Here is an 18550-nt window from a genome sequence, read left to right on the forward strand (position 1 = left end):
TCTCCCCCATTAACAATTATACTTAATATGATAACAAAAATATAAACTAAACATTTCCTACTTCACAGTAGTGCTAGAACCAGCTTCATCACTGCAATACTGTATGTTTAGGCTCTTCCAGCATCTGTACTCTTGAATAAAGAACTACCATAATGCTGTAGGCTCTGTAGGAGAAACAAATGTCATGCCAAGTTTCCCCACTCTCTGCCAAACATTGGTATTTCTCCTCCTTCAACAGCTCTTTATTGTAACTCTCACAGTCTCAATCTTCCCTTTAAGCTTCTTAGATTCCACATTACCTTTTTCTTTAGGATGACCAGAAGATATGGCAAAATACTGAAGTGTTTTCTAAACCATTGAAGAAGGATTAAAAGATACATACTATAGTCTTTGTTTAAATGTATTTTCATGTACTCTCCTGCTTTGAGAATTATAGCCATTCTGTGAAGATCATGACATATCTATGTTTCAACATAGTATATTCATCCATATGCTTATAAAATCAGCTTTAGAAATATTGAAACAGCAGAGGGCTCTGAAGTGAAAGTTCTAAAATGGAAGGGAAATCTATTCTGAGTGAGGGTTGGTGGAGAAGGCAAACAGCCAGAATGCTGGAGGAAATGTCTGAAGTGGTTAAGATGATCCAAGGCTGTGATTCTCAAGGGTTCGGTGTGGGAGGTCAGGGGCCTTATGAGGGTAGGGTGGTAACTGTGGATTCTCCCCCACAAAAATGCACACCAAAAGTTCTGCACACAAGTTCAGTGGGAGGACATGTCTCTGGAGCCCACTGATGGCACCATGAACCTCTGGTTTAGAACCTTCTCTCCTGATATCAACGGACAGTACATAGTTAAGGCACTTCAGGCCACAAGCATAAAAAAGTTTCCAGAGGCACGTTAGTACATTCCTTTATAGACATTTACTGAGTTGTCTTACCCCAGGTTTCTTCTAGGTAATGGAGCTAGAGAAATAACATAGTCCTTTGTCTGAACAAATTTATTCATTTATTGGACAAATATTGAGTGCAGAACATATGCAAGTATTCTTCTATATCCTGGGTATATATATGAGACTAAAACAAAGTCCAGGCCTCAAGGCAGCTTCCATTCTAGTGGGGGAAACAGTCAATTAAAAATAATAATGTAATTCAGGTAATGATAAGATCAATAAAGAAAAAAACAAAGTAGGATACGAGGATAGAGAGTGACGGGGTGCTTTAAATAGGCTCTAAATCAGGGCAACCCATCCCCGTGTGGTCACATTTAAGAAAGGCTTAAAGGGAATGAAGAAGTATGCCATGTAAATATCTGGGTGAAAGCACCCCAGGCAGGGAAAATAACTAAGGCCTTATCTAGTATGTCTGAGGAATGCCAAGGTTGGTCTGACAAGATTAGTCATCAAGGAACAGGAGTTGGGTCACAAAGGTGGTGGGATGGTGGCTATGTTAAGGAGGGTAGATTGTTTTTCTTATGTGCAGAAAGGGGAACCCATGAGAAGGTTAAAAGCAGAGGAATAGCAACATGTGATTTACATTTAAAACAAGCAAAGAAAAAAATGAGATCATTTAGCTATGATGTGAAAGAAGAGTGAAAACTGGAAGACGAATTTGAAGGCTAGGAGCAGGTGGTAACTATAGAGAAGGTGAGAAGTGGGCAGAGTGAGGACACATGTTGAAGGGAGAGTTGACAGGACTTGCTGATGGATTGTATGGAGGGTGTGAGAAGGAGAGGAGTTGAGAGGCTTTTGGCCTGATCAACTGAGTAAAGGATGGTATAACATGTTGAAGTAGACACGTGAAACAAAGAAACAGTGCAATGTGTGAAGTGATGTTATAGAGAAATTCAGAGGAATATAGTTGTGGGAAAGAAAAGAAAGCCCAAGGATATTTAACACCCAGACTCCCATGAACAAAAACAATAGAAAATGTATCCAGAAAGATGAAGACCTGACTATTGAATAAGACATAAGCTTCTATAGTTTCAAGTATTATTATTTTAATTCTCTAGAAATAAAACTATCAAGAGGTGGTAGGCAATATGGTGATCACCGATGATGGCCATAGTGAGAATTATTTTGGCGAGTTGATAGGGTGAAAGTCAGATTGGAGATGGACAACAGGAGGTAAGAGGGAGAAAATCAAGAAAAGTAAGTAGTCCATAAAAATTTTGACTGTGAATGGGAAGGAGAGAGAGTGTGGCACCTGGAAGATGATTAATATCTAGGGAAAGTTTGTTTTTGTTTTAAAATAAGAGAGTTTTGAGAAATCAGAGTTCAGGTTGGCTAAGATGGCTGGAATTTGAAGGAGAGAGTGCCAAAGATGAGGGAACTACAAAGAGAAATAGTTCCAGAAATCTGGTTAATGGTCCCCTTGATTCTTTGAATTTAAGCACCAAAGGGTAAAACTCCACATGAAAAAGAAGAAGCATGAATAACTATCAGGGAGCTGTCAGCTGAATAATTCTTGCAGATCTTAAAGTTAATTTGCACTGAGTCTCCCAAATCCTACATAAGTGAGCTATCAAAATGGTAAACTATTTCCTGTTATGTAAGCAAAGTTAGGTCATCCTCTTTTCCAAGCTGGAAGCCAGGACTATGACAAACAATCTTATCCATAAGTTCCTTGAAAATGATGGAGTTTGAAATAGACATGTAGGCAACATATTTGTACATGTGCAATAATTTCTACATGTCTCTTTTTAGGCAAAATTTAAAGGAGGAAATAAACCTTGTACGGACATAAGTAACTGAGAAATTTGTACATACATAATGCACAAAACACTTTAATCATTTATTACATCTTTTTCCAGAATGGGTAAAAAGATAAAGAAGGAAACAGAACCTCCTCCTAAGGATGTGGTAAGTTTCTGATTTGAAAAATTAGTAGCACGTTAACAACCAGTTTTAAAAATCAATTGTTGAAACAATTTGGCATGTACCAGTATATACATGAGTACATGGTGGCAGAAGTCCAAAGTCTAACTAATGATAAGATTAGTCAGAGAAATCTAATATTGTATAAACAAACATTTACAACATTCTCATTACATAATTAGCACAATTAGAGAGTCATTATTAGCTTTTCCAGTATGTGAATGACATGTTTGTAAGTCTAGTTAATGAATAGTTTTGGTTTGTTCTTTTAAATACTTTACATTTGCCAGTCTCTCATTAATGTTAGCTACCAAGTGAATTTTCAAAATTAACTGGAAGTTATGCTATAGCTATTAGAGATGTATATAAGATTGTCTGAAGATGACCCTTGGGACAGAAGTCCTGTATTTTCCAGTGCTGTGGAGAAAGAAGTCTGGGTTCATCATCATTTTCTTTTCCAAAAGCTTAAGTATTAAGTAAGTAATTCATTCCTTACAACACAAAGTCCTGTCTCTCTCTCTTTTCATCTTCTCTTTAAAATTTTTGAATTACTGAAAGATTGTATTTAAAATAGAAAATGACCTTGGACAATATTTAGTTTAGAAACTTATTTTGAAAGACACTGTGTGTGATTTTCTTCAAATAAAATATGAACGGAAAAAAATGAGTACAGTCGACTCACAGGATTTTATAGTTTGAAGGAAGTTGAGCTTCGTGCAGAATCTCCCCGCCAGCACCGGAGCATTGTGGTTACAAATGTGAGCTTCATCCCAGCTCTGCCTGTCATGAACTGTGTTTTTTTTACCAAGTTGCCAAATTTGGCCAAGTTATTTCAGTTTCTCTTTATTTCTTCAATGGGAATTGTAATGTGCAATTCATTTTGGTTATTGTATGAATTAAAGTGAAATAAAACATATAAAGTTCTCAGTGCCTGACACAGTTAACACTCAGTAAGCAAGATTTAAATCATGGGAACCCTTTAGACTCTGTTACACACACACACATGCACACACACACACACGTGTGCGTGCGCGCACACACACACACACACACACACACCACTATGTAACTACTTATGTATGATCCTTCAATACAGTGAGAACAAAGGCTACGGAAGCACATATCTGCCCAGGTCTAGGAAAGCTTTGCAGAGATGGTCATTGTGGTCTCCTGACGTATTTTTATCAGTCTGGCTTCTCTCCTTTGGACATATTCTTAAAACATCCTAAATTCTCTTATTTTTTCATTGCATTCTAGGTTTTCATTACCGCTGTTTTTGCTGCAAAAGAGCGTTATTGACATCTTAATACTAGAAAGTGGATTCATGAACATAGTACTCGACAAACACTTTCTGATTAAAATTAGAATTAAGGGACTATTAAACAATAGATATACTTGTCTAATACACTTTCTGTAATTTTATAATGTCTTGTTGGTATTATCCTCTATACCCTAATCCTCGGTGGAATAATCAAGACTTGAGAAACAATTCCAATCCTAGCTTTAACAAAAATCAAGCTGATCCATAAGTAAGGCAACTGCCTAGCAGAACAAAATTCAACATCCTTTAAGAGCAGACCCCTCCCCCACAAGAATTCAGACACTCAACAACATAATTTTCAGTTTCCAGTATCCTATCAAAATTATTATATATACAAAGGAAAATGTGGCCTATAACTAGGAGAAAAATCAGTTGATAAGCCAATGGAATAGATAAAATTAGATACTAAAAAAAAAAATTCAGGGGCAGCTGGTTAGCTCATTTGGTTAGAGCGCATTGCTCTTAATATCAAAGTTGTAGTTTCAATCCCCACATGGGCCACTGTGAGCTGTGGCCTCCACAACTAGATTGAAACAACTACTTGACTTGGATCTGCTGGGTTCTGAAAAAGCACACTTAAAAAAATTTCAATTATCCAAAATGAGACAGGAAAAAGGAAACGGAACAAATGGGGCAATGTAAAAACAAACAACAAGATGGTCAATTAAAATCCAACCATATCAACTACATAATTTAGTGTCAAATTGAATTTAAAAAGCAAGACCCAACTATAAGCTGTCTACAACAAATCTCCTTTAAATATAAAGATACAGATAGGTTAAAAGTAAAAATATGGAAGATATACCATGCAAACACTAATCATAAGAAAGTTGGAGTGCCTATTAATACTAGACAAAGTATCTTACAGGACAAAGAATGTTATCAGAGAAAAATATGTATGTATCATCATAATAAAAAAGTTTATTTTTAAGAGGAAAAAATGGTTCTGAATGGGTTTAAAATACATTAAGAAAAACAAGATATCATTTGCCATTGCATCAAACCCAAGGAAAAATTCATATTTAAGTTTAACAAAATAAATGTCTGCTAAAAACTATAAAACATTGCTGAAACAAATAAAGAAGATCTAAATAAGTAATGAGATATGTATGTTGGATACAGGTAACTTGCTAGTGGAACTGTAAAAATGGTTAAACTGCTTTGGAAAAAAATTGTATTTTCTTTTAAAGCTAAACATACACTTGCCAGACAAGCCAAAAATTCTACTCCCGGGTATTTACTCAAGAGAAATGAAAACATATATCTACATGAAGATTTATATAAAAATGTTCATTGTAGGTTTATTCATAATGATCCCAAACTGAAAAAAATTAAAGGCCCACAATAATTGATTGTATAGATTCATACAATGCATCACAATTGGAACAAATTGTGATATATTCATACAATGAGATACAACTCAGCAGTGAAGAGGAATGAACTACTGGTACATTGAACAATATGGATGAATCTCTTAAACTTTCTACCAAATGAAAGAAACCATATATAAAGGGTACTTATGTAATAATTTCATTAATATGAAATTCTTAAACAATTGAACCCATCTGTAGTGAAAAAAAAGCAGATTAGTGGTTGCCTGGGACTGGACATGGGAAGAAGAATCACCTGCAAAGAGACAGGAGAGAATGTTTGGGGACAATAAAAAGTTACACACATTGTTTAGAGTAGTTGATTATACGGACGTATACATTTCTCAAAACTCATCAAACTTAGTACATTGTATTGAATCTAAATTGGCCCCCTGTAAAGTGGATTTAAAAGTAATAATGTGAATAATTCAATTGATAGGGAGGAGTTGATCAATCATGAGAGGGAAGGGATGATGGATTGTATCAGGTAATGGAGAATGTGTAAGTTCTATGAGAACAGGGGACTTCATTATCTTGTGTAGCTTGCGCTGAGGGTCTGGCACTCATTAGGGGTTGAATAAATGTTTATTGAATGAATGAGTGGATTACGTGAATAGGTTAAAAATCCAAAGCACATATTAGATACTGGGCTTAGATAGTAGGCAAAACATTTTCTGTAATGTAATAGAAGAAAATATGCAGATATAGATAGATTTGAACTTGGAAGTTAAAAGTTGATGGAGTTTCCATCTGATAACTTTATTTTCTTGGAGAATTTTGCTGGGGTGAGGAAGAGAAAAGTGAAAGGGAGAGGTGTTGAAAGTTCAAGAATAGTAGAAAGGTTTGAAATACTTTTTCAGGAGAGAGGGAAATCAAATTTACAAAAGAAATGTAGTAGGTTTGACAGGCAGTGAGGCCCTTCTGAAATTGCTGATCATGAATTTACAGTTATGCTGATTTTCCCTGTCATTTAATATTCTCTAAGAATGCTTTGTATACTTGGGTGCAAACGCAAAGAAAGCAAATGCTAATGTTCATTCATGATCTGGGTTTTCTAAAGTTGATTTGATGAAAAGACAGAGGGACAAGGAGGTTTAGGGTTTGGCAAGAGTGTTGTTAAAATAACAGCTCATACAATCTAAGCAGGACGACAAGTGAAGAAATGAAAGAGCTGATGAAGTGAACGTAGAGGGAGTAAATAGACTGGGGATCCCCAGGAAATTGAAGAACAGCTGTAGTGGGAGTAGCTGCATAATGAAGCAGTATCTTTCACCACTAGCTGGTTGGCTACCAAGGAACCCTTAAAGTCTGAGCATTGTGGATGTTCAAGAAGCAAAGTGAGTAGGCAAAGAAAAATTGGTGGGATAGCAAGCATAATAGCAGAAGACAAAGCTGAGTGACAGATGGATGCTATTGACTCAGATTTGTAGAAGAAATAGAAGAGAACTTTAAAAAGTAATGAGAACTCTGTCTCTGGCCGCCGCCTAAGCAAGAGGAGATGTCTCCATGTCCGCGCATCGGCAATGGATGGTCCTACACAACTACTCCAGCTTCCTGATCAAAAAGAACAGCATACATCCAGCACCCAACCCAATAATCTGAAGGCCTGTAACTCCTTCTGCTACAATGGGCTGATTCGCCGCAAGATGGTGGGCAGGGAGCCAGCGGCCCATGGCAAAGGCATGGTGGTTGTCATGAAGTGGAGATCCAGCCAGCGAAAGCCGGCCACCTCCTACATACAGGCTGCCATCAACAAGAACGCCAGGGCCACCCTCCACAGCACCAGGAAATGATCCGCAAGAACAAGTACTACCTGGACCTGCTCATGACCGCCATCTGCAGAGCCAGTGCCATCCTGCGCTGCCAGAAGCTGGTCAGGCTGAAGAGGAAGCAGTGGCCCCACCAAGAGCCCCGGAGCATCACCCCCAAAGCAATAAAAGTGTCAGCCAACTTTCTTAAAAAAAATAAATAAATAAAAAATAAGAGAGTAATGAGAACACTACTGTAGTAGTAGGTAGCAGTAGGGCATTTATCCCACTATAATAACTATAAAAAAAGCAGATGGATTTAAAAATATAAAATTTAATTTGCCTGTGGAAAGGCAAATTTAAAAGACTGATAATACCAAGTGTTGGTGAGGATGCGGAGCAACTGGAACTCTTACTCATCATTGGTGGGAATGTAAACTGGGAAAACAACTTTAGAAAAATGTTCAACATACCAGGGGTGCCAAAAAAATGTATGCAAGTGAACACTTTGGTCAACGTTGCTCAAGCAGTAGTTTGTCATAATCAGAAGTGTCTGGACACTGATGTTAACCATTCTGAGCACCTCTTGTAATTGCAGAAGTCAAATGTGACTTATATTCATCTTTTGTTATCAGTATATATTGAGTATTACAATTTTAATACAGTTTTCATTTCTTAAAATGTGTATACATTTTTTTGGTACCCTCTGTATATGTCTACCCTATGACTCATCAATTCCACCGCAAGAGAAATGAAGGCATATATCCACAAAAAAGACATTAACAAGAATATCATTGCAATTTTATTCATGATAGCCTCAAACTGAAAAAAAACCCAAAATGGTATACGAGGTGTGACAATTAAGTTTGTGAACTGATTGCAACAATGTTGCTAACCTTTTTTTTTAATATCAGCGGGATTATTCATTATGAATTTGTACCGACTGGACAAACAGTTAACCAAGTTTACTACTTGAAAGTGCTGAAAAAGCTGCGTGAAAAAGTTAGACCACCTGAACTTTTCACGAACAATTCGTGACTCTTGCATCATGATAATGCACCAGCTCACACAGCACTGTCTGTGAAGTAGTTTTAGGCAGTAAACAAATAGCTGTATTGGAACACCCTCCCTACTCACCTGATCTGGCCCCCAATGACTTCTTTCTTTACCCGAAGATAAAGGAAATATTGAAAGGAAGATATTTTGATAACATTCAGGACATCAAGGGTAATACGACAACAGCTATGATGGCCATTCCAGAAAAACAGTTCCAAAATTGCTTTGAAGGGTGGACTAGGCACTGGTGTTGGTGCATAACTTCCCAAGAGGAGCACTTCGAAGGTGACCGTAGTGATATTAAGCAATGAGGTATGTAGCACTTTTTCTAGGATGAGTTCCCGATTAATTGTCTGATCTTGTATCCATACAATGGAATACTACATAACCATAAAAAGCATGATTTAGTAATACAAAAATGTGAATGAATCTCAAAGACATTGTGCTGCAGTAAAGAAAATGGATATGAAAGAATGCATGTTGTATGGTTCTTCCATTTATGTGAAGTTCAAGAGCAGGAAAAGCTAAGTGATGCTTTTAAAAGTCAGAGTAATGGTTATCTTTCTGGGAGGGTTTTTCTGGAAGAAGTGTGAGGAAATAATCAGGGGTGATAAAAACGTTCTATATCTTAGTCAGAGAGGTCTGGATTCATATTCTGGATGATCAAATGGAAGAAATATCTACCAATATACAAAAAACAGAGTAGATTTTGCTTTTTAATTCAATCTGACAATCGTATGAAATGAGGCTTACTTACCTTATTGATGATTGTTTATTTTGATCATTGATAATTTGATTTTATTCCTATCATTTTAAGCTTTTGTATTTTCTTTGCTATGTTTTCATGTATTTTTGTTTTGGTTTGGTTTTATTTGTTTGTTTGTTTTTTCTTTTTCCTGAATTGAGCAGCATTCCTTTGTTTACCTTTCTTTTTGGTTATTTGGAACTTCTACTACTTACTTGTGGCCTATTAAATACACGTTTGAACCTGTATTTTTCTATTAATGTAAAAAATAAGTAATAATAAGGCAACAATCTTGTTCTGTTTACCAAAAATTTTCTTTACCTGAGCTTAGTTGAAAAAAAAAAAAAAATCTAAACTCCAGCTTCTATTCTTATAATATGTCATCAATACTTCAGGAATCCTTTCTTAAGAACTGCATTATGAATCACAACACCATTGTTATTCAGTTTAACTATATATCTTACTGTATCAATCCACCGCTATTGTTCTTATATTTTGTCCTCCCCATTTTGGTTGGAGTATTTGCCAAGTAATTTGTTTGAGTATATAGTTGATACACTCGTTGAGTCTGTAAATGCCTGAATGTGTCTTTTTCACATATGAATGATCACTTAGCCAGATATAAATTTCTAGAGTCACAATTCTTTTCCCCCAAAACTTAGTTGATTATCCTCAATAAAGAGTTGGGTGAAGGGAGGGTCTAAGTCATTTGCTGAGGCCTCATCTTTTCTTATTATTCAATACTATTTCTGCTTCCTGTAATATATTTTCTATGTAGTCAAACTCCTATTTTATTATCATAAATACAACATTCATTCCTATTTTAAACCTTCCTCGTGTTGTTTTCCCCATTTTAATATCCTTCTTCCTTTTCTCAACCTACTCTATTTTATCCATTCTTCAAATCATATCTGAAATTTTACCACCTCCATGGACCTTTCTCCATTTAACCCAGTTCAAATTAATTTCCCCTTCCTCATCATCTTATCTCTGCCATATTTTTTTGTACTTCATAGAATTCTAGAATTTTATATCTGGAAGAGATCTAAGAGATATAATCCAACTCCTTAATTTTTCAGATTAAAAAAGAGGTGATCAGTAAGCCACATTTGCAACCCAGATGACCCTAAATCTTCTGGCATTCTGAGACTACCCTTTAATACTTAAATAAAATAGTTCTCAAGCTTCAATCCCCATATACTTTCAGAAGTGCTCCCTTAAACTTTTTGTGGATTTCCAGGTCCTCATGCTCTCCTGACCAGTGTTGTAGCCAGCGTCCTAGACATTGTTCTGGGCTCTGCTAGAGGTCATTTTTTCTTACTGTCATGTCACTAGAAATCCACAAGTGTCACAAGCCTGGAGCATATGGCAACATTTACAGAAGATTTATCTCTCCAAAAAGAGTCTAAGAGGCTTGAGAACAAACAACATCACTTTAAAAAAAAAAGAAAAACAAAACTCCTACAGCTTCTAGTATAGAGTTAGACATACACAAACAACAGCTTTAATTTGGATGTTTAAATTATGCTGTCCTGAAATCCAACATTCATTTCCCCTACAAGGGGAATGTTTATCCCAGCCATGTCCTTCAAGTGATTGCTCACTGTCTTCTCTGTTTTCTAGACTCTTCTAACCTCACACAATTATGTTTCCTTATTTAGAGTAATCTACCTCTCCACCCTCTACCTAGAACTGAACATCATTTTTTGTTATATCTCAAAACACAATAAGATGTCCATTTAGGAAGAGCCAACAGAGAGAATCAGTTAAACCTTTGAAATTCATTTTTTCTGTAACATAAGCAGAATTCCCTCCTCTACCAGTCTCTGGAAATGGAAGAAAAATAGTGTAATAATTTATTTTCTCCGGGACCAAAGAAAAGTCCATAGGGGTCATGAGTTCATTTCAGCTACACATAAATTCAGAAAAACTCATAGCAGGACACGTGTCTTAAGAGTCCTATACTTTTTCTTTATACCATACTACCATTTCCCTGTTCCAAATTTTATCCAATTGTACATTTTGTTATATGCTGTTTTATATTGCTTTTTAGTTGTTTCATACATGAACTTCTTGCTTTCCCAGAAAGAGTATAGTGATCCAAAAGTAGGTACTGGTTATTGAGACTATCAGGGCATTTAATAAATAGAGGTACGCAAGGATTCTTGTGTTTTGACTAAGAATTATACTAATATACGTTATTTAATGAGCATCTATTATGTGCCAGACAATATGCTAAGTGCTTTACATAGATGATCTCTAATTATCTCCTTAATCCTTTGAGAAATGTATTCTTATACCCATTACACAGAAAAAGAAACTGAAACCCTAGCAGCTTAAGTAACTTGCTTGATTCCATATGGCTAAATGTAGAGACTAAATCTGCCAGATTCCAAAAACACTTTGTTCTTTCCGCCACACCTCAGGAATTCCAAAGCCGCCAATGTTGAGAGCTGTCTCTGTGTCAGTAATGGTTTTTAAATAAAAACCTTACAATACACTTACTGGGCAGCAGCCACATCCTTTTTGTAAGATTGTGTTCTTTTTAAGTCTCAAGACACCATTCATTTTTTATGTGCTTTTTAAAACTCAAATGTGAACCTGCTATTTTTCTCTCTGCATTTCAGTTTGATCCATTAACAATTGAAAGCAAAAAAGCAGCAACCGTGGTGTTAATGCTTAATTCTCCAGAAGAAGAAATTTTAGCCAAAGCATGTGAAGCCATTTATAGATTTGCTTTAAAAGGTTTGGATTTTTTCCATTTACCTTTCTATTTTATTAGTTACTTAAAATATTTACTACATAAGGGGCACTTTTCTCCCTAGTCTTTAACTTACTTCCCATCAGATGAATTCTTTCAGACAATCAGAATATTATTTAATGCATTACCTGAAAGTAATGTATCTCCCTAAGTGCCCAACTTAATATTAAAAGTAACTTTGTCATTGGGTAGAAGAGTCGTTTTGAAGTTTTTATTGTAGATTAAAAAATTGTAAATGTCACAGGAGCTGAAAGAGCTCCCAGTGGTCAAAGCTAGAACAATTTGAGCAACAAAATAAATAAAGTAGTATTGGATTATAACCCAAAATAGAAAATAAATATCCATGAGTCTATACGGAAATAAATGATTGAGTAAGTAAATAAATGGGAGTGAAAAGACATATCACCCATGCCAAAGAATTCCAAATAAGAGTGCAATATGGAAACAGGGGAAAAGAATAAGTTTATAATGGAGAAACCAACCAACAGAACTACTGCAGCCGGGTGATCAAAATCAATATCAACAGTGATAAGTCATGTTGATAATATGTGCCCTTGATATGATATACTGAAAATGGCACTTTACTTCTATGTTATTTTCCCCCAAAACCCATAACCTCAGTCTAATCATGATTTTTAAAAAGTCAAATTCCAATTCAGGGACATCCCACAAATACTTAGCCAGTACTCAGAACTGTCACAGCTACCAAGAACAAGGAAAGTATGGGAAACTCTCCCAGCCAAGAGGAGCTAAGGATACATGATGACTAAATGTCATGGGGGTCTTGGGTAGGATCCTGAAACAGAAAAAGAAAATAGGCTAAAACTAAGGCAACCTGAATAAACTATTGATTTTCATTAATGATAATGTATTGATATTGGCTTATTAACTGCAACAAATGTACCTACTAATATAAAATATTAATAATGGGAAACTTGGTGCAGGATATGTGGGAACTTCCTGTACTATCTTTGCAAATTTTCTGTGAAAGTAAAAGTGTTATAATTTAATAAAACATTGTAAATGTTACAAATTAGATTCTATTGAAAGATTTATTCATAGAGGATGTACAAACATAAAGATGGTTATATTTTAGTTCATTCCAAATGGTGATAAAATTAGATTTTTATTATACTGTATAACATTTTAATTGGGACTATTTGAAGAGTTTAGTGTAACTTGGTATTTTTAACAAAGCCTTTTAAACTAAAGAGCAATTTTATTTTAAAGAAATTATTCTTCAGATATTGCTTTGGGACTTGCATGAGAGACAACAAATCACTCAATTAGCAAATGGTAATATACTCATCTTGCTATGTTACTCTAGTCATCATTGGGAATCCAGATAAAAGCCAGAGTGGCTCTAGCAGGTATGGTTCATTAGTAGATTATGTAAAATTCTAGATCAACTTTCAGGGAGACATTGGGTCATACATCTGTGGTAGCTAAGTCTCATTCAGCCTTATGGAGTCATCATATATCATCTGTCTGTCATGTGTACCTAATTACATATCATCTTTTAATATGACATGAGGTAAATAAATAGGTAGGCATGTATTATGTGAAATCAATACAGAAATTATCGTAAGTCTGGTATTTTATACTAGCAGTATTTCCTGAAATACTTTTTTAAGATGAATGATGGGACTTTGCCTTCTGGCCAAGATAGAGTAAGGGGCCATATTTAATCCCCTGACTAAAGCAACCAATAAAATAGACAAAATACATAAAGTAGCAATTGGCAAAACACTGACTATTAGGCAGTGAAGGACAGTGATGATTGAGAGGCAGGAAACAAAGGAAACAAGCCCTATGACTGTCCCAGCTTATGGATTTCAGAGAGTTTCCAGGCCACAACACAGGGAGGCATATCCTGTGCAGAGCCTGGTAGATTCTCTGAGCTGAGAAGACACACCTGAGGGTCCAGGGGGACAAAGGCAGCAAGAGTTTTCAGGACAATGTAAAAGAGAGGAAAGAGTTGCATTGAGAATGAACTCAGGAGACCTGTGTAGGGTCCCATTCAAGTATTTGGCTGCGTATAGATCAGCATGTACATATAAAAGAACTATTTGAAGTCAGAGAAAGTACCAAATAGGATTAGCAGCAACAGGGTCTGATGCTCACAGAGGGCCAGAAGTAGTGCTTGGTGTCATCAGCCAAATTGAAAAACCTCAAGACTCACGGACCATTGTGCAGAATACACAGAAGGGTCTTGCTTCAGTATTTAGAAATAATTGGCCCTAGATTGAGCACTGTTCTGGTACTACCTAACAAATATTAAAAGCAAGATCTGGAAGTATCAAACCATTTCCAGAAACTTAACTGTATCCCAGAACAAATTTCTAGAATACAGAAATATCCATTGCCCAAGTAGATAAAATTCACAATGTCTGATATCCAATAAAAAAAATATTACCAGGCATGAAAGAAGCAGAAAATACAATGCATAATCAGGATATAAATCAAAAGTAACCCAATATATGTGTGACTGAAGTCTCTGAAAAGGGAGGGAGGGACAGGAAAAGTACTTCTAGAAATCATGGCCAAAAATTCCCCCAATTTGATGAAAACTCCAAGCCACAGATCCAAGAAGCACACTAAAACCCAAGCACAATGAATGTGAAGAAAACTACACCCAGGAACATCATAATCAAATTGCCTGAAACCAGTGACAAAAACAAAATCTTAAAAATAGCCAGAAAAAAAAAGTTACCTTTAGTAGAACAATGATAAGAATGACAACAGATTTATCATAACAAATGATGCAGGCAAGAAGTCAGTGGAGTAACATCTTCAAAGCACTAAAAGAAAAAGAAAAACTTTCAACCTAGAAAAATGGAAACCTAGCAAAAATATTTTTCAAAAATATGTCTTTTTCAGACATTCGAAAACTGAAACAGTTCATTGCAAGCAGACACACACCGCTAATTATGGTACAGTAGGTAGTTCAGGCAAAAGAAACATGATGCCAGACGGAAATAGGGATCTACACAAAAGAATAAAGATAGAATACTAGAAATGGTAACATATAAGATTCCTTCTTACTATTTAAATCACTTAAAAAGCAAATTGGTCATTTTCAAATAAAAATAATAATCATGTATTTGCAGTCTGAAACATATGTATAAGTAAGATATATGACAGCAACAGCACCAAGACAGAAAGGGGGAAATGGAAGCATACTATAAGAAGGTTCTTATGCTACAAGTGAAATGGTATACTACCACTTGAAAGTAGACCATGCTCAGTTAAGGATGTATATACTACAGACCTTAATACAACCAATAAAATAACAAAATAAATAATATCAAATAATCCAACAAAGGAAAAATATCCAGTTTATACAAAGAAGGCAAAAATAAAGAAAAAGGAAACAAAGAATAATGGGACATATAAAAACAAATGACAGGATGGTAGATTTAAACCTAATCACATCGATAATCAAATTAAATGTAAATGGTCTAAGTACCCCAATTAGTAGTGATAGAGTGTTATATTAGATAAAAAGCTAGACCAAACTACATGCCACCATCAAGTAGCACACTTAGAATAGAATGACACAAATTACTTGAAAGTAGAAATATGAAAAAAAAAATCCTATGATAGCACTAATCAAAAGAAAGATGGATTGGCTATATTAATATCAGAAAAGTGGAGAAAATAATAGTACCAGAGATAAAGAAAGTCAGTTTATAATGATAAAAGGATCAACTAACCAAGACACTATGAAAAATCCTAAACAGTTATATACTAAATGTCAGACCTTCAAAATACATAAAGTTAAAAATGCAAGGAAAAATAGATATCCACAATTACAGCTGAGGATTTTGATACCCTCCCCCTCAATAAATGAAAGACCAAGTAAATAGTAAATCTGTAAGGGTCAAAAAGATTTGAACAGCAATGTAAATTAATTTAACCTAATTGATATTTATAGAACACTCAAAAAACAGAAGAATATACATTCTTTTCAAGGGCATAGACAACATTTTTCAAAATAGATCATATTCCTGGGCCATAAAACAAGCCTTAATAAATTTAGAAGAATTCCAGTTACACAAAATACATGTCATACCACAATAGGAGTAAATTAAAAATCAATAACAGAGAACTCTGGACCATTATTAAATAGAAAGGAAATAACACACTCCTATCTATGCATGTTAATTAATTTCATGATTAATTATGTTGATTATGTCATTACATGCCTGGCACTGTGCTAGGCACTGAGGATATGAGAGAATAGAACAAAAAGATTGCCTGTCCTCTTGGCAAATTAAGTTACAGCAGAGTAGGCAAACAATGCACAGAGGTGGGTAAGCAGTATGAAAAAAATAACGGAGGATAAAGAAAGCTAAGGAAGATTTGGATGTGGTGACCACATTAGACAGAGTGGTCAGGACAACCCTCAGAAAGTGCAAGAAGAGCAAAGTGAATGACAAGAGGAAGCCAGCTTTGTAAACATGGGGGGGTGGGGAGCAGCAAACGTCCAGGATGCTATGCTCTGAAGTTTATTCTGGAAGAAATACGCGTGGAAGCAAAGAGAAATGTGAAAGGCAGATGGCAAATAAGATATTGGAATGACACAGAAAAGTTTAAGTGAAATTGATTGTATCCATGCATGCTTTTATTTCATCTGTGATGTCAGGTGAGGAAAATAAAGCAACCCTCCTTGAACTTGGAGCTGTGGAACCTTTAACTAAACTGCTCACCCACGAAGACAAAACTGTAAGAAGAAATGCTACTATGATAGTTGGAATCCTGTCTTCTAATAGTAAGTATCAACTTTTAAAACTAATCAAATAATCTCATGTAATGCCTTATCTTTCTTTTACATTTAATGTTAATGGATTTGTTTTAATGTTATTTAAACCGACTTTAATGTTAATGAAAAAGTTAAGTCATACAACCAGTGCATGATTTCATATTTTAAGGGATTTTTTAAAACATAAAAATATGTACAAAAACTCTCAAAGTTGGTGATGTAGTATGTTCCAATCTTAAGAGTTAGGAGAGCAATCATTGTCTCAACATCAAAATAGTTTTTCTCTTGAGTTAGTATAATGTAATTTTCCTGCCTATATGTAAGTAACACTTCATATGTATTTCATCATAAAGGAAGCCAGGGTAAAGAGTTTAGATACATTTATTTTTTGAAGCTGCAAGCTATATTTTGCCAAAAATCAATTTAGACACATATTTACTCCTTAAATCAGACCTATTACTTGTTTGAATATTTCATATATCGAATAGGGTGGAATAATAGTATTAGTTAAAATTGGCTGTTATGTCTATTAAAATATCAGTTTGAACAAAACTATGCCAATAAAGGATGTGTTTTCCATTTGTAAGTCACTTTCATGCTATAATGGTAGGATTTTGAGTTAGCCGACAAAAACTTTGTAATTTATAATAAAAAATTATATTCTTGGTGGATACTGAATTCTAAGATGAAACTCCAGCTGCTAGAAATAAACATGTCTGTATCATGGTACGTGGCTAAAATCATCATACTTTCTCCCTTTACCACAGTCTCAGCAAAAAGACAAGCACAGATTCCTCCCCCAGTGTTGCCTCCCCTTCACCTCACTTTCCCTGGACCCTGTGTGAAGTAGTCTCCTTACTCCGTGGTTTCCAGCAGGGACCGGGACTTGAGTGTCTTCGGAAACAGTTATGAGTGGAGGACGTGAAAGGGAGGGGCTGGGGCACTTCCAGCATCTGTGCCAGTACAAGCTCAGCTGCAGAGACGGCTCGGACAGCACTTGCAGTGTCAGGGAAGATGGGACTCTCTCAGGGTTGTTCGTGGAAAGGGTTCTGGTGGCAACTGCAGGAGCCCTAATGGTGGCTGTGCTGTAATACAGGGGCCCTGGGACTATTTCTGTGGATGACAGCGAGATGAGGACAGTTGTGACGGAGTGGTGGTTCCACAGTCTGCATTGTGGTAACATTAGTGAACACCTACATAACACTCAGGGTGTGCCAGGCACTGTTCTACACGCTGTTCATGTATGAAATCATTTAATGTGGTTGGTGCTGTTATTATTTCCTTTACATATGAGGCAGCTGAAGCACAGAGACATTACATAAGGTAGTAATCACTTGTGTTGTGGGGCCTTCATAAATGTATCTCAGGGGTTGCCTGTATACGAACTCTGATGTATTACTGAATGTGCTGTATTGAATGTATTTATAACCAAAAAAGGGAAAATTAAACATTTTCTTATGTTTTATTCTGTTTACACACTACAGAATTTGAGAACCAAAGGTGTTTTATAACACCTCTTTCACAACTTCTCATTTTAAAAATAGGAAAGATCCCTAAAGGATTAGGCTTCTTGCCCAAAATCATGCAAGGGATTCAGACCAGAACTGAGATTAGAGCTAGAATTGGAACTTCACCGTCCGACTTACAGTTTAGTAGACTTTCTATTCACCGAATCTTTTAGGATTCTGAACATTAGAGTGTATCTAAGTCAGGTTCTTCTAAATGATTTTGGGGGAGAATGCATCTCATTTGGAAAGGAGAGTTATAATTTCCCATTTACACTTACATTTTCTAATTTAATGTCTAGGTCTCTATGACTTTTTTTCTGTTTATTTTTGTTCTTAATTTCTATTATTCATTTTATTTCATATTCTCATCTAGCAGTATGTGTGGAGTTTCTAATCTGTGACCTG

General features: G+C 35.6%; 1 protein-coding gene and 1 pseudogene across 1 annotated transcript in view; both read left to right on the plus strand.

Annotated features, from left to right (window-relative positions):
• ARMC3 (armadillo repeat containing 3) overlaps positions 1–18550 on the plus strand; it is a 78273-nt gene that overhangs the window by 1442 nt on the left and 58281 nt on the right. Inside the window, exons 2-4 of the mRNA XM_074324839.1 lie at positions 2808–2856; positions 11739–11856; positions 16521–16646. Of these exons, the coding sequence (XP_074180940.1) occupies positions 2809–2856; positions 11739–11856; positions 16521–16646 (292 nt within the window). The 5' untranslated portion in view covers position 2808. The remainder of the gene's footprint in view (positions 1–2807; positions 2857–11738; positions 11857–16520; positions 16647–18550) is intronic.
• On the plus strand, positions 7069–7534 carry LOC141568544 (large ribosomal subunit protein eL28-like; annotated as a pseudogene).

Source organism: Rhinolophus sinicus, linkage group LG02 (assembly GCF_036562045.2).
Source record: "Rhinolophus sinicus isolate RSC01 linkage group LG02, ASM3656204v1, whole genome shotgun sequence".
NCBI lineage: Eukaryota > Metazoa > Chordata > Mammalia > Chiroptera > Rhinolophidae > Rhinolophus > Rhinolophus sinicus.